Here is a 16,826-nt window from a genome sequence, read left to right as displayed (position 1 = left end):
ATATATTATTACTGATGATCTTTGCAAACACCCCTTAAAGTAGTATGATCGACACTGTAACCTCCACACAGTTCATACTTCTTTTTATATATTCTTCAACCATCATTATGAACCAATCAGTGTTCTTTGTACTTGAACAATGCAATCGCTCCGGTAATAAAAAGTACACAGCGCCATCTGATGGTCAACACTCTGTACTGTAGCTCAAACAAAACAAGTGTCTGTCACTTTAAGAAAATCTGAAGAAGCTTGCAATGCATTGTGGGTAGAACGTTCACAGCCAATCAAAGCACTGTTGTCAATGCGTTGTTATGGAGGTAATGGCGGAGACGGTTTTGAATCACGAAAGAACCTGAAACTTTTCCGTGTTTGTCTCACCTCACCCACCAGTGCCTTTAACTTTAATTGCATGTATTTTTTAAAATGTCCACGGATCGTTTGGACGCTTTGCGAGACCGTAACAAACACTTACTGAACCAGTTATTGCAGCAGAAGCAGAAACTTGAGCGGCTGAGCGGCTGCACCGAGAACCGGAAGAGGGAAAGAGAGGAGGATGAGGTTGAGGAGCCTGAAGAGATGGTGACTCTGACCGACGGAGACCGCGGTCCGGCCAGGGCAGCCCTCTCCAAACCCACCATGAGATTTGCCGGTAATTAAATGGCTTGTTTCCTCGAGGCCAGCAGCACGAGATAACATCTACAGACATTAGCTCGGTTAGCCTCAAAACCAGAGTGCTATGTTCGTCCAAACCATGTCTTCATTTGCGTTATTTATTTTTTTAAATCTCTGCACCACATCAAAGAGAGGGCAAATCTTGGTCATACTTTGATGAAGTTAGAAAAAGTGCACCCAAGGTATTATGTTTTTTCAGACTACACACAATTAAGGTGAGGCCAGCAAGGGTTGGACTGTCGCAGCCCTTTAATGTTATACAGCCAATCACATAATCTAATCTTGCATTGTGGCTACAACCCTAGTTGACATGTAACAGTAGTTTCTAATGGTGTGAGGTTGCTGATGTGGGCGGGGCAAACGGTCACAACAAGCGTGTCAGTGAAGACCTAGTATATATTGTCAATGGTGAAGACATAAAAGAGCTTACCACAATTTGTAAGCCACTGGGTCCCGACACATTTTAGTTTAACTAGCAAGCTAAATTGGGCCACAAACGTCAGCTGAAAGAGGTCATAAACACACACTCTTAAACAGAAGCAACATAGAAATGTAGCTCACAAAACTGAGTCAGTTTTCGCACTAGTTTTTAATAATTTGTTGCAGACAGTATGGCTGGAGGACACAAAAGTGTCACTGTCATTTTATTTATGAAACGAATGTTGACCAAAGTGCTGCAGAGCGCAGTCCAAGCTATTAACACACAGTCAAGACCAAAATAAAGGCAATGAATAGGTTAAAAAAAAAAAGTACAAGATTAAAACACAATAAAAAGAGCCATTTAATTCAGTTTGAGAACTGAATTAAATGGCTATAAATAAATAATTAAAAAAAAAAAAATGTTTTAAGTAGGCATTTAAAAACAGGCAGTGTCTAGGTCTGCCTAATACACCATAACTTTGTGACCACTGACAGTTGAAGTGGATAACACTGACTATGTTGTGACAGTGCAATCTTCTCCTTCTGCTTCTCCTTCTGCTGTTCTTGGCTCAACCAGAAGCAAGTGGTCAGCAGGCCTGTGTGACCTTAGTGGGACGTGTGGTTGTAGGAGATCAGAAAGATATGTCGGGGCCAGATCATTCGGTTTTTTTATGCAAAGACTAAAATGTTAAGATCTATCCTAAAGAAAGAAAAGAAAATAGCCAGGGCAACAAAGGAACATGCATGCTTATTAAGCTAAAATTTACAGGAAGTGGTCAGTTTTAGCTGATGACAACCTAATATGTGATTTAAAATGGAACTAAAAGGTAGATACATTATTTTGCAATGTGCAACTTTTCAGGTTGCACATTAGGTTTTTGTTGTGTTAGCACAATCTTTTAATAACCCTGTCACTGTGTCTATCATGTGCATGTGATGAATAAAATGTAAACGGAATCACGTATGCAGAAATCTGTTCCTCTTTGCCCTCATCAGACGTATGTGAAAAACAGTCAGACTTCCAGACAACTATTTCCACACCCTCCTTGACCTTCAAACACAGTAGAGGAACTGCCAAACACACAACGCCCTCAGACTTCTTCAAAGACAGCCGCAGACATCTTCAAGTCCACAACAGACTGCAGGACACAAGGCCATTCAGCACCAAGTCCTGTCTAGTAAATCACAGCAAGGAACACGTAAGCAAAGGCCCTTTCACTGTTATTGTATCTCATAAAGTAAGTAAGAAATAATTAATCTCAAACTGAGGTGGCAGGTGGTCTCTTTACACCCATCTCAGGCACATTTTTACATCTTAAGAGAAACAAAAAGATTATTCAGCTGCCTTGGAACATTTTCAACATAATCTGCGAAGCAGATAATTTCAGAATGTCTCCTAATGTTTAACCAGGAAGGAAGTATAAGACATTATTCAGCGAACAGTGCTGACGTTGCACTGCTGAAAAAACTAATGACCTTTAAATGATATTTACAACATGCTATGTGTGAAGTAACCACTCAAATACTTAATCCTAATCCTAACATATTTGTTTTTTGTTTTTTTGTAGAGGGATGTGCACAATCGAGTCACATTTCAGTCTGATGAATGTGAAGACACACTGACCTCCGACAGGCAACGATTGCCACCCTTACTGGGATATGACTGGATAGCAGGTACACCTTATTGACCCGTATGACACACATAATTATGGAACAAACCGCTTACATTTGTTGTTTGGTTTTTCCCTGTTAGGTGTTCTTGATACAGAGGACTCCTTGGTAGAGCGTCCTGATGAGTTCTTCAATGAACTCCACATGTTTCGATCGTTAAATAAAGACGAATGTGTCCACAGCGCACGAGCAGAGTGAGTCCACTTGTGAATGATACCGTGTTTCAGGTCTTCCATTGATTCACTATGGCTTCATTAAGTGACTATTAACTGACTCTCCTCGTAGATTTTCTGAGGAGCACCATTCAGTCCCCACACTGCTAACAGACACGGACGACCCAGAGGCTAACACGGACACTCATCAATGTGAGAGTGGTCATTTATTTGAACGGGCCTCTCACATTTTCCTTTCATTCTGTATGAAATAACACTTGTCTCCGCTTGCTCACCGTTTGTCCAGGCACATTCTCATACAGGATTAACAGCAGACTGTTCCCCGTCCCGCTTCACTCACAGGAGTGCTGTCCTGTGTGCAGAAGGCACAAATCCTCCCACCCTCACTCGACTGCTGACCCAGCTCTCATCAGGTACCAATGATGTGATGATGAACCACTTAAGAACAAGGATGAAAAACAGTCTTAGTTGTTTGTAATTTGGTATGCTCTCATCTACATGCAGGAGGCAGCTGAGATCTAGACGTGCGTTATTTTGTCCTTTGCTGTTTCTGTCTTTACTTTGATCCTTTACATTGAAAGATTATATCAGGTTGCAAGGCAGTGTGTGGTACGGGCAGCGCCTGTGTTTTGCATTGAAATTTCTTATAGTTTCTAATAATCATAGTAATAGTCTGATTTTGTAAAAAGTATTTACTAGCAGTTTTCGTTGTTTTATAAAGACTTATGTGTTATCTCCTCATATAACCCTTTGTATTGTTAGTCTCTTAGTCATATTGATGGTCCATTAGGTCCATTGGTGTCCTTGGTCTAAAGCTATAGAGTATCTGTATCTGTGTGTGACATCTTTAAGAATTCCTACCTCTTAAAAATTCACTGGAAAGCAGAGGCCTCATTCATAAAAAGTATTCTTTGATTGAACTAAGTCATAAGATCATTCCCTACTGTGTTTTTACATTTGATTCATGAGAGATGTTGAGCATCTCAAAACCTGCAAACTATACATCTCAGATCAACTTAAATTGGGTCATCTGCCTTGTAATTTCTTCTTATATAATACCAACATAAATTAAGGTATAGACAGGAATGGAGCACAAGAAAACTAATAACGCAACCGTGGTTACTTCTTTCTAATCTGAGAAACTATTCATAGAACACCACATCCTGTTTTAATTTCAGAACACCTTAATCCGGGTCAGCAGTTCTTGCACGTTTAACTGATAATTCCTGGCAGATTATTCGTGAAGTTCATGCAGAAATCAACAGTGGTGTGGACATGTGTCACAAAATGCAATACTTCTGTATAACCATCAGGAATATCACTAGTCTTTGATTAGATAAGACTTTGTAAATAACTACTCTTATGTGGTTTTCTCTCTCTCTCTCTGTCTATCACTGTGGTAACCTCAGGTTGTGATATCAGTGTGTGCAATATACGGTTTTCTAGAAATTCAATTGAGAGAATGATGTTTGCATCAATTTATGCACCATAGTGTGACAGCGTTGGCTTGCCCTCTTACAACCAGAGATGTTAGAGATATTCATCCATATGAAGAGTAATACAAAATGTATTAGATGATTTCTTTAAATTTCTTACTCTCTGTTTCTAAGGGTCAGCATTCCTCTTGCCAACCTTTTGCCACCTCACAAGTACAAAGCTCATCGGCGATGCAGCTTTAACCCTTCTGACAGTTTGGGGTTACCATCGGTGAGTAACAGATGAAGTCAAATGACCAAAAATCATCCGCCTAATGAACCATTTTCTCACAACATTAGGGTTATGGGTTTCCACTTACTGGCTGCCTGTTACCTTACTGTGTGGAGTTGAGGGGTGGTTTTTAATTGCCCATAGGTGTGGATGTCATTGTCTGTCTCTGTGTCAGCCCTGTAATTGACCAGCTACCTGTCCAGGATGGACTCCACCACTGACACACTGTCAGCCCCATTCTCTCTCTGAAAGTATAAATGGCTATAGCTAATGGGCCGTGCCGTTTTCCGTCCGTGACTTTTAGACATTGTGGGAACATATCTATATTTAAACTGTCATCGTCCTCATGCATGTCTGTGTCCCTGTCCAGCACTGTCTCTCAGGCTGGTCAAACTCAGGTCAGGGCACCCTGACACCAACCAGCAGCCTTGATCTGCGGAGCAGTCTCAACTTGAAGAGCTCCATCAAGGAACTGGAGGTAAGACGCTGTCAACTTAGGACTGTATTTATGGGGTCTTTATATACAGTTTACTCTTTATACACTGGGCAGATATTTAGAAACACCAGTGAAGATTGAGGTAACTCATTGTCACGACTTTTACTTGTGACATTATAATGCTGGAAGCAGTCATTTGACGATGATAAACTGTGGCTATAAAGAGTAGCGCATGACCAGCAACAATACTCAGACAGCTTGTAGTATTCAAATGATCCTTGACTTTTAATAAGAGGCTGATTTTAATATAACTCTTAATAAACTCTGGAGGCTGTAATGGTGAAAATCCAGGAGATGAGCAGTTTCAAAAATACTCTAACCAGCTGTTCATAGATAATTTGATGTGTGATGTGAACATTACAGAAGCTCCTGAACCGGACATGCACATGTTGTTATTATTATCACGTTTGACATTCATCGGATAATTGTATGAATAAGCAGCTGTACAGGTGTTCCTATTTACCTTCTAGGTGAGTGTATTTGAATACTGTATAAATAACTGCGCTAGTTTCTACTAACACCATACCTTTGGAGAGCCCAGCACATGGCACAAATAAAACATTGGTTTTAATACTTTTCAGGATCTGTCTGCGCTCAAAGTGTCTGGTAACCGTGATCAGGTCTCAGATGTGTCTCGCTTGGCTCGGCACAACTTTCAGCACTTCTCCCCTAAAAGAAAACTGGGAAGCGCATCTTACCCTGTTTGCTGACAAACCATCAAAGTGCGTTTTTAAGTGATCACTGTAGTTTCATTTGACACCACCCAAAGTGATTTCACCTCTGACTCTTCTGAATCTATTTGATCGCATTATACCTTTTCATAGGAAACAAACGTCAGGTGCATCAGAAGTTGTAAGTGCCAGATCTGAAGTGGAATGTGTGAAACATAAGATAATAAGTTTTAAGGAATGAGTTACAAAATGAGAAGCTCATGTTGTATTTTGTTAATGTGACTAAAATCGTGTTAGTTCAATAAAACTGTAATAATTTACGCGCTGGTGTTGACAGTAGTTACTTTCTTTCATCTGAACTAAAGCCTGAACAGATTTAGACATCGCATGTGACTGCCAGCAAACCCGTGGGCATGAAGCAAGACATCGGTGTTGCACCACAGTGGAAAGGGACCACATTTAACACGTATAAACTGTTGAAGACACGGCAAGGCTCAAAAATAAATTTTTAAGTTGCAACATTGGGGAAGTCATTTCTTCCCTCCTCTCAGCTGTTTACTTTGGCTCCCGGGTTCTCGCATACTTCTGTTTTTACCTTCCTTTGACACTTCCTTACTGTGGGACTGAGAACACTAGAAGCAGAGGCCGATGTACTGTACGCGAGCTGCATTTCACAGGAAACCACAACCACCTATATTTAATGTCATGTACTGTTGCGATCCCACCTATGACTCTATTTTTTTTTTTCCAGTTTATGTCTCTCAGACCAACATATTTGAATACAATACATAGTATAGATACAATGAGCTGTGGTGTGCTCAGTGAATAGGAAGTAAATGTCAAGTTCATATATGTGTTTTTATGTTCAGATTAAGGGCAGGGATATATTGATGAGCTGCTGCACTTTGGAGATTTTATCAGAAAACATTGCAAAGCAAAGCCACAGCCATTGCCTGGCAGACCACTGATAAGCATCTTAGGGCTGGTGTGCTCTGTGTGAGATGTGACTGAGTGAACCTGCATTTGCCTTTAGATTTAACAGTTGTACATGATGTTACAGAAGCCCATGTCGTATCTTCAAATCACATCTTGTACGTGTCAGTTCATGTTGATCTCATTTTCAGCAGAAAGACTTACTGATAAAAAAAACCTACAATGATGTCGGTTGGATTCAAATTACAACAACTTCCTGACAAATCAGTCAGTATTTTGTATTCCACCGAAGATCTGTGATTATATGGCTCACTTTTCCGAGACAAGTATTTAGCTCCAGCTATCTTTCAAAGTATTTTTCTACCTTTGGGTAGCCATTGGTTTCCATGGAAATCAAAAAGGAACTGAACTGAGGCCGAGAACACATCCTCGTCATTGTCGCTGCCTGGTAGCGCTAGCACAGACACAGTTTCATTCAAAAAGTCTGCGCTGTGTTTCCATCTGACATAACAAGAATAAAAAGCATGTTCACTCCTGACTCAAAGGACTTTCAAGTCTCATTTGAAAACGGTCACGCTGTACTTTTGGAAATTACTCATCAGTACAGTGTAAAAAAACATTAAAAAAATCAGTGCACTAACACGTGAATGTCAGCCAAACCAAGCAAATAAATTCCTCCAGAACAAGTTTCACTTCTACTGGTCACTTTTTACACTGTAGCGTCAAAGGAGGTGAAAACTGAACACGTGTCATTTAGAAAAGCTCAGTGTTAAAAGTAAATTAAATGTAGAACCAAAAAAAAAAAAACTAACGAAAAGAAAATGAATAAAAAAAAATCAGACTTTAACAGACAAAGGTGCTGCTACTGCTATATTTGAGTACCAGAAAACTGTTGAGGATGTGGGAGGGGAAACTTTATTGTGAAATGTCAACTTCTCACACAGGAACAAGCAATGAAGCATAGGGGCATTAAACTGGGCAGCCAAAGGCATGTTTTAACTACAGCCAAGCAGCAAGTAGAGCGTATAATGACTTCTTTGTTAGACTACACCCATGTCTCCACCGAAATATGGAGATGATGGCGAGTAGCAGCCACATAGAGCTTCACCTGTGTTTCAGGTCAAAGGTGGATTCTTTGTATGGAACAATAAAAACCTTTACTACGTGACCGTGAGCTGCAACAGCCTGATACAGAACAGCAATCTATTTCCAGACATCAATAGGTTGATAGCCATCAATGGTCTCACTCAGACTGCAGTGGACGGCTGTGTATAAATAAGAACAGAAAGTCAAGTGAGTCCACTTCCTGTTTTGGTAGAGAGTCAGTTTTTTCCTAAAAAAAAAAAGAAAAAAAATTATCAGCACTGCATAGTTCAGCAATGAGACCCAGAGGGAGCAACGCAGACATGGTTCCTCTGAAGTTACTTCATACTCAATAGTATTTAAACAGTTTCTGGTTTCAGTGGGTTTTGCCTTCATGTCGCTGTTAAACAGTTGAATGTATTAAGAGTTTTTCTGATGCTCACTAGTTCAAAGAAATATTTTTTTAGACATATGTGTCTTTACACTAGAACATGATAACTGAGATAAGGATTAAATACTTGTTTCTGATGCTGCATATTTTCCTCTAATTAGTGGTGAATTCACAGTATTGTCAAAATTATGTAGCAGACGTCAGTGTAGAAGCGTTGCACTGGGTTTAAAACCTCATCTGTATAACCTCATACTGGTAATTCACAACTGATGAAGGTGAATGTGGGTTACAGCCTGACTGCCTGCCTGCCTCGTTTCCTTCCTTCAAATACTTGACTCAGTTCAAGGAAACTGCTGCACAGCGTTGACCCGCCTTTAGAAAATTATGAGCAGCACTGTGCACACGCCGGCTGCCGTATCCTCTCCTCTATAACCCGCTTTAAAGGAGCAATGAAGGAAATACTCATACTGCTGGTTCTTCTGAATGCCCGAAATACCAAGGTAAGCTACGCGTCTGTCTCTAAACGTGTCATGCTTGCCCTGTGGCTCTTATGAGTGACTTCGGACAGGATGGTTATAAACAGATGACCGATAGGCTACCCTGCTCAAAGTAAGGAAATCTTATCTGAGTTCAGTGTGAAGTTAAACCGAAATGGTGTACTTTTAAAGTCACGAGTCATAATTGTGAAATGTAAACACAATTATCTTTTAAATGTGTTTTGATATGGTCGGGTTAGGTCAGCTGTCCTAAAGCTGGACCTCTCATTTTTTACAAATCATTTATTTTAAATTCCTTCTTTACCTAGAGTAAATGAATGGCAGTTTTGTCCTCATGTGGTAACGTTGTGGAAATATATTGCAGAGGTTGCATAAACCTCCGTGAATATTTGGTTTCGGTTACTTGGTATTTGTCGCTGTTGAAGTGAAGCCGCTACTCTGCCCGTTGTATTCCAGCTTTTCTGTTGAGGACAAGTTCAGGCATGTGGCCAAAGGGAAAGGCAACAACAGGACGTTGTCCCCGATAAACTGTCAGTAATAAATTACATAAATCCTCACATGTCAACTCTATCGTGACTCCCTGTACTTTATCGGTGGTCACACCACAGAAGAATTCGGTGCTTTTGAGCCGAGGGCTTCGAGATTGCCGCCTCCGCTTCCTGTTATACGAGAAACACACTACTGCAGTCAGCATATTCACACTTTTGCTTGTCATGGGAGGGCTCTGCGGTGAAGTCACTTGTACAGGTGTGTGAACAGCTACTGTGTCATGGCTTCCCTCAGCAACACGGTACTTACTGCTTATTATATTCGGACAATGGCAAAAAGGAAAGATTTCACGTGAGCACTGATGGCCAAAGTCACAAGATTTCAGCCCCCCCCCGCAGAGAGTTGCTGTAGAAGTACATGTACCTCCTACAGATCAGCTATGGGTAACAGCATTAACATAAGGGAATAAGTGGGTGAAGGTGTGAATGGTCTGGTACTACTTGAAGCCCCTGTTTAACATGGTGAAAAACAAAAAAAAAATAACCAGTCAGTGGTCAGCCCGTCTGTTTCCCTCATCATCCAGTGACTAAACTGTCGATTTTTAAATTACTACTACTAAGGTTTAAGGTCATTATCTCATTACACTGGGTTTTTTTTTTTTATCTATCTCTAGACATCAGACTCATGTCAGACAGATCTGAAAGTGGGCAGCAAATAATTTCCACATAAGCCGTTTCAAAATGACTGTGTTTACCTGCAGAACAGGTTGCGTGTCAAAAGATAACAACAAAAGGCTTTTATGTTCTTCACAATTTTCATGTGAACAGCAGAAATGACTGTTGGGTATTGTCTCTCATTCCCGTAGGTCTTCTCTCTGCCCTATCAGGCAGACTCGGGAGGAAACTGTCGTAACACGTCAACAGAGTACCAGCGGGACGGTACTAACCTGTGCTGCCAGAAGTGTCCCCCTGGTAAGTGTTTACCCGTAAACCAAGCAAGGACTTAGATTTAAAACAAAAACAAAAAAAAGAATAAATTCATAATAATACCTCACCAAAAAGACATATTCAATCCTGAAATATAAAAACCTCTTGATGACACAGTTCTTGAGAACTTTTGGTAAAAGCTTAGGCGTAGAGGTGTGAAAAAACTGCGGCTACTGTAATTAAAGGCATTTACAGGCGGCAGTTTCCTTGTTTCACCCTGAGATACAAGGAACAGAAAGTAGGTATATAATTTTGTATTCACGATCCACACGCTCAGCATATAGCTGGGGCCACACAGCAGAAACAGTTTAAGCTGATGATTAATGGCAAATTACAGTTTCCCTGTCGCTTCCCACGCAAAATAATACACTCTGTTTCACAATGCAGTTACAGGTTTAACAGGCTTTTTTTCACCCTCAGAGTTTGGCATCGATGTTTGTGCAAAACACAACAGAGAGCTCAAAAGATATAATTAAAACAGCGTTTTGCATAAAATTACATCGTTTAATGGGTATAAGGCTACAGCAACCATTCCTGCCACTGAAAGTAATACAAGTTTGCTTCTACCGGAGCTTTATAAAGACATGCAGCTGTCATGTAGCATCAGGACACATGTGAAAGTGAGAGAGGTTTTGCTGTGAGCGTTTACACACGTGCCACAAGAGCAGTAACACCAGTGATTATTTATTGTTACTAATTATCTTTGACATAGGACTCTGTTTTACTTAGAAAATAATAAATTCAGACATAGTTATTGAGAATATCATCTTTATTTACTCCCGTACTTTTTAAATATGTCAACCAAGATACTTTGCGGCTTGTTTTCCCTGACTTTATATTGCTCGATGTCAGTGGAATTTCAATATTTAAATATAGCATTAAAAAAAGAAAGCACATTTAATTTCAAAAATGTCAACACTGACAAATACACCACTTAAAATTCTACACGTTTGTCTTCTGTCATGATACAGTGCTAAAGATAAGCCCAGACAACGCGTCAGCAGCCATGTACGAGAACTTAAGAAACACCATTGCTCTTTGTGTTGTAACAGAGCTAGGTAATCCTAATAATGTACAGCAAGGAACACTGTAACATCAGACTAATTGTTTTGTTCTAATCATAATCCTGTTGCTGTGCGTAGTTTACATGTTACAACAGGAAAGGCTTTTAGGCTGATGACTAATATATCTGACTGGCACGTGTACTGTAACACTGGGTAATGTTGCCGTGGTAGCTGGAGCTTCTAACATCCGCAGCACACGATGGGGAAATGTTACACAAACAAAGGATATACGCTCGTCTTTTAGGGGCCCTTTTTTGTAACCCAGAAACTAATAGTTGTTTAAATGCTGAGCTCCTCTATCTTTGAAGGAACGTGTTGGCTAACAACTGCAGCTAAGATAGTTGTGATTTTCTGTGATGATCTAGTGGAACATTTATTTTACACATTCCTCTGTTCAGCAACAGGGGTGACGCTACTGCCCTAGCTCATGTGCAACACTGTGTTTTGGCAACCACTGTGGTGTAGTATCTGTGATCTGGGATGTGAAAAGCAGGAATGTGCTTTTTTTCCTGAAAGCTTTTTCAGCCGATTTTTCTTCCTCACTCCTGCTCGAGCAATAACTTGATGTAATGTGGCTGCTAATCTCTCCTGCTGGGTGTGGATTTAATTCCTTCACATCTGATTTCTCTACTGAGCGAAATATAGGGTAGCAAGCCAGTGTCCATTGGGCGGCTGTAAAATGTATTTAATATTAAAGCCAAAATCTTTTACTGCACTCAAGTGAATCATATGAAAAATTAACCGTAATTAATAGCAATCTTAAATGTCATATTTCTATTATAGAGTGATTATAATGAATGTAATTTATTATATTTTATTAAGAACCTGTGTCTCATAATGTGCCATTAAAAAGGCATTATGCAAATTGTAAATTTTTATCTTCATGTCTGTTTAATTGTGCAATTAAAATGTGCTGTTATAAATTATTGTATTGTATTTTACATATGGTTTAATTCATATCACTTGCTCCATGATATAAGTAGCTGTTTCATAACTAACTGTATATTATTACAGGGCACCGTCTGAAAGACAAATGCACCGAAACTACTGAAACTGTGTGTGAACCATGCAGACAAGGCCAGTTTTTAGACAGCTGGAACTACTCCCCAAACTGCTTCTCCTGCACCAGATGCAAAACAAGTCAGTAGATGCACCGTAAATCTCCATGTTAAAATAATTTTACATTTATGAAAATATTGTTTTGTTATACTTGTTTGCAAATAAGCAAAACACATTTTTCTCATACAGTAAAAGGTCTGCAGTATGCCCAAAACTGCACTTCCACCACAAGGTCCAAGTGTAGCTGCAAGCCTGGGATGTACTGCATCATGGGATTCGACGCCCCGCAGTACTGCAGTGAGTGTAAAGCATACAAACCCTGCAAAGCTGGTTATGGAGTCTCTGTGCCAGGTACATACTTATCTTTAAAAAGTCACTGTATGAATGTTAAACTTAACGTGTTAAATTAGCCAGCTGGTTTCTAAATTGTTCAGTAGCCTCAGTATAAAAGTCGGTTCACAAGAATTACATATCAATACTTGAGACTGCACTGATTAGGCATAATATTATGACCACCTTACTAATATTGTGTAGGTCTCCCTTGTGCCTCCAGAACAGTTGTGACTCATCAGAGAATGGACATGGTCCTTCTGAGGGTGTCCTGTGGTGTCTGGCAACAGAATGTTGTTAGTGGGGGCCTTTGGGTCCTATGAGTTGAGGGGAGGGGCCTATGTGGATGATCCTACAGATACTTGATTAATTTAATCTAGTGAATTTGGAGGCCAGATCAGTCTGCATCCTGCTGGAGCGTCATTGCTATGGGGTGGGGGTGCCTGGTCTGGTCTAGGTGGGTGGTACATGTCTAAGTAACATCCACATGAATGCCAGGTCCAAAAGTTTCCTATCAGAACATTGTATTGTCATAAGATGGTCAATGTTAATTACTTCTCCTGTCAGTGGTCATAATGTTGTGGCTCATCGGTGAATAGCAACAAAATTTACTGTGAACTTAATTACAAATCTAGTCCAACACGATTCTTAGAGAAAATGTCACATAGAGAATAAAATGCAATGTGTGATGGTTTGGTTGTCTTTGGCAGGCACAGCAAATTCGGATGTGAAGTGTGAACAGTGTGGCAATGGGATGTTCTCTGACATCATCTCCCACACTGACAAATGTCAGCCTCATACAAAGTGAGCGGAGGAGAGACGCTTTTTTAATATAGCTGTTAGGAACTCAGATCATTAACTTCTTTCTTTATCTTCTCCAGCTGTGGTGGGATGGCTGTCCTTAGAAAGGGTGACGCTACATCAGACAACGTGTGTGAACCACAGAGTTTGACAAAACAGTCTGGTACTCAGAGCGTTTCCACAACTGCAAGTGTGACGACGAGCACCGTAGCAGCGACTTCAGACTCCACCACTTCACCTGGACAAGAATCCACAACCGTGAACCGTTTAGTACCAAGCCAGACCACACAGAGCCCAACCCCAGGATCTGACTGGACAGGACTGGGTACAGTAACAGACTAACTTGTTGCTTCATGATCATCAGTCATCATAAGAAAACTTTGAAGTGAAAATGTATTCTGTGTTTGTGCTTCCTGCATCTCTCTGACAGCAGCAGTCATCATTCCCGTTGCCTTTGCCATTGTGCTTTTCATCGTTCTCATGTGCATCTGTAAACGAATCTGTAAGAGTGATAACGGCCAGCAAAAAGGTGAATGCGTCATATTGTTTTGTGGAAAAGCTATGCTTCTATCTACTTTATATTTATCTTCAACTTGACATACACAATAATTATGACCATAATTTATTAGCATCTTTATCTGGAACTGTTTCCATCACATACTCACAACCTCACTGAATGTCCACTGTTGTTTTTTTCCAAGACTCTGCACAATTACCTCCCAAAGTAGATGCAAATGGAAACTGCGAGAGTGCTGATAAAGTGAGTCTATGTTTCTATGTTGTTATGTGTGTCATAATGAGATCTGCCATAAATACCACCTTGAAAGTTGTTAATTTTCGGATTTTGGTGACACTGTGGGACTATGTACAGTACAGTTGAGGTCGGAAATGTATATGAAGTGTTATTTATTATGCTTGGGATGATTGTCCATTTATAAGACCCATTTCTGAGCTTTAACTTCCTGGCCGATGTCTTCAGATGTTGCTTCCATATATCCTCCCTCATGACACCATCTATTTCCTATTAACCAGCCCCCGGTGTGGCAAAGCACCCCTACAACATGATGCTGCCACCGACATGCCTCGACTTCTGACCCACTGGAATAATTAATAATTGAAGTGAAATAATTTATCTGGGCGGTTCTCACCAGTTCGAATCCATGGGCCGGCTGGGCCTTTTTGTGTGGAGTTTGCATGTTCTCCCTGTGTCTGCGTGGGTTCTCTCCGGGTACTCCGGCTTCCTCCCACCATCCAAAGACATGCTCATTAGGTTAATTGGTGATTCTAAATTGGCCGTAGGTGTGCGTGTGAGTGTGAATGGTTGTCTGTCTCTGTGTTAGCCCTGCGATGGACTGGCGACCTGTCCAGGGTGTACCCCTGCCTCTCGCCCAATGACAGCTGGGATAGGCTCCAGCAGACCCCCGTGACCCTTAACAGGACTAAACGGGTATAGAAGATGAATGAATGAATGAATGAATAATTTATCTGTAAACTACTGTGTCATTCACAGAGAAGATATCCAAACCAACTATCCAAAACTACAGTTTGTTACCAAAAAATTGGATCAGTTTTAAAGATTTGACTCTAAGTGTATGTAAACTTCTGAATCCAACTGTGAATTCCTTTCAATTTACATTCATTCATTCATTCATTCATTCATCTTCTGTAACCACTTATTCCTGTTAAGGGTAGCGGGGTCTGCTGGAGCCTATCCCAGCCGTCCTTTCAATTTACATATACTACAAATACCTAAATACAAATCTAACTCTAACCTGGCATCAGAAACAGTACACTTCATGGCAGATTAGTTGTGTTAGATTGCATTTGAATGTAGAGGTGAGTTTGTATACAAGACTATATAAAACACTGAAAATGTAACTTCATTTTTTTTCTACTGCAGGTCGCTCAGCATTATATGGAGGAATCTCAGGTTACTTCCTTCACCGCTACCTATCCAGAACAACAACGTCTGCTAGAGAATGGGGAAGCAGGTGGTGATCATAGTCAGTGTAGTACCAGTACAGAAACAAGAACAGATGGCTACAGCAGCCACGACTCCATCAGCCCTTCACAATCCACCTTGGCTCTGAACTATCCTCACTCGACTCTGTCGGAGCCCATGCCTTTAATCTCCAGCACAGAGCCTATATCTCCCCAGCCCAGCAACCTTGCACGGTCGTTGTCTCAGCCCAGCAGCGCTCACGTCATCAGCCCGGTGACTACCAGCCCCCACGTCAACGTCAACATTACTCTGCATATTGGAAATGGGTCTTGTGGGACGCCGTCTTTCATGCCCGCAGACTTAATGCAAGGAGACTGTAAGCTCCCCTTTGGAGCAGAAGAGGAGTCCTTTAGCATCCCACAGCAAGAAGCTGGCAAACCTTCACTGATGTCAGTGCAGGAGAGTGGCAGTTACAGCACATAAACACTTTTATTTTGTCATCAAACAGCACTGGAAGAAATCTGACTAGCTAAAGAACTGCACTTGCACTGTAGGCATGGACAATAAACCTTAAAGGCTTAAACCTTTATTGTGTTTCAAAGTCATTGATACTTGTGATACATGTGTGTTTATAATGTATATTGTTTGCTGTAAATACTATTGTCTGTTCTGTATGGTGTAAATAATATTTTCTGTAGAACTTGCATAGAAAACTTAACCGAGATGTAAAATATAATTATAAACTGAACAGTGAATCACAACTCAACATCCCACTTGTAAAAACACAGTATAAAATATATATTTTTTAAATTGTAGTTTGTCCTCTGAATTAATAATCTGTGCATTTTGTAAACTAAAAAAAAGCTTTTATATTAAAAACTGCAACATGTTTATTGCCACTGAATGTGACACACTTCACCGTCCTCTCCTTGACCCCCTTTGAATGGTCTGTGAACTGAACTGCATTTGGCAGTTGTTAGTGATCTCTGAAGTGACACTTTCTGCTGCTTTATGCCTGTTTTTACTCACAATTACATGCTCCGCTCTGCCGCAGAACTTTCTGGGCCTGCTTTAACACTTTCTGTTCTCAGTCACAAACCCTCAAGAGTCAAAGTTTACAGGTCGGGTGCTTGTAACAGTTTAGTTCAACAGCTTAACAGATAAACACATTTATCTTAAAGGCATAGCTGTGTTAGTGGTGAAATATTCATTTTTTAATCGGTTGATAAAATTTAAAAATGAATGAATTAAAAGCACAGTTGTGTATAAGATAAGATAATCCTTTATTTTTGGGATACAGTGGGATAAATAACAATGCACTATGCACTGTGAAAAAAATCTCATATTTGTGTTATGTAAATGTACCAGGTCATGTTGAATTTCTGGTGTGATGTATATTTCTAAACTTGCATAATATATTCAGACTTTATCTTAGGCACAA

The 16,826-nt window shown here is 40.3% G+C and overlaps 1 protein-coding gene across 2 annotated transcripts; it reads left to right on the top strand.

Annotated features, from left to right (window-relative positions):
* The first annotated feature begins 200 nt into the window (after positions 1–200).
* On the top strand, positions 201–16,643 carry miip (migration and invasion inhibitory protein). 2 transcript variants are annotated; one of them, XM_084543747.1, is made up of 16 exons: positions 201–649; positions 2,089–2,291; positions 2,661–2,766; positions 2,846–2,957; positions 3,049–3,128; positions 3,223–3,349; positions 4,547–4,643; positions 5,014–5,121; positions 10,069–10,174; positions 12,268–12,393; positions 12,502–12,663; positions 13,353–13,446; positions 13,524–13,768; positions 13,877–13,972; positions 14,145–14,203; positions 15,344–16,643. In XM_084543747.1, exons 1-16 carry the CDS (start codon positions 424–426, stop codon positions 15,866–15,868), a joined length of 2,472 nt encoding a protein of 823 aa, XP_084399873.1. In that variant the 5' UTR covers positions 201–423; the 3' UTR covers positions 15,869–16,643. The 2 variants fall into 2 exon arrangements, with proteins under 2 accessions (XP_084399873.1, XP_084399872.1); XM_084543746.1 differs by having other exon boundaries at positions 13,874–13,972.
* The last annotated feature ends 183 nt before the right edge of the window (positions 16,644–16,826 follow it).

The sequence above is a fragment of the Chelon labrosus genome (assembly GCF_963514085.1).
Source record: "Chelon labrosus genome assembly, chromosome: 4".
Taxonomy (NCBI): domain Eukaryota; kingdom Metazoa; phylum Chordata; class Actinopteri; order Mugiliformes; family Mugilidae; genus Chelon; species Chelon labrosus.
The sequence above is the reverse complement of the archived record's forward strand: the minus strand, read 5'-3'. Positions and strand labels throughout refer to the sequence as shown.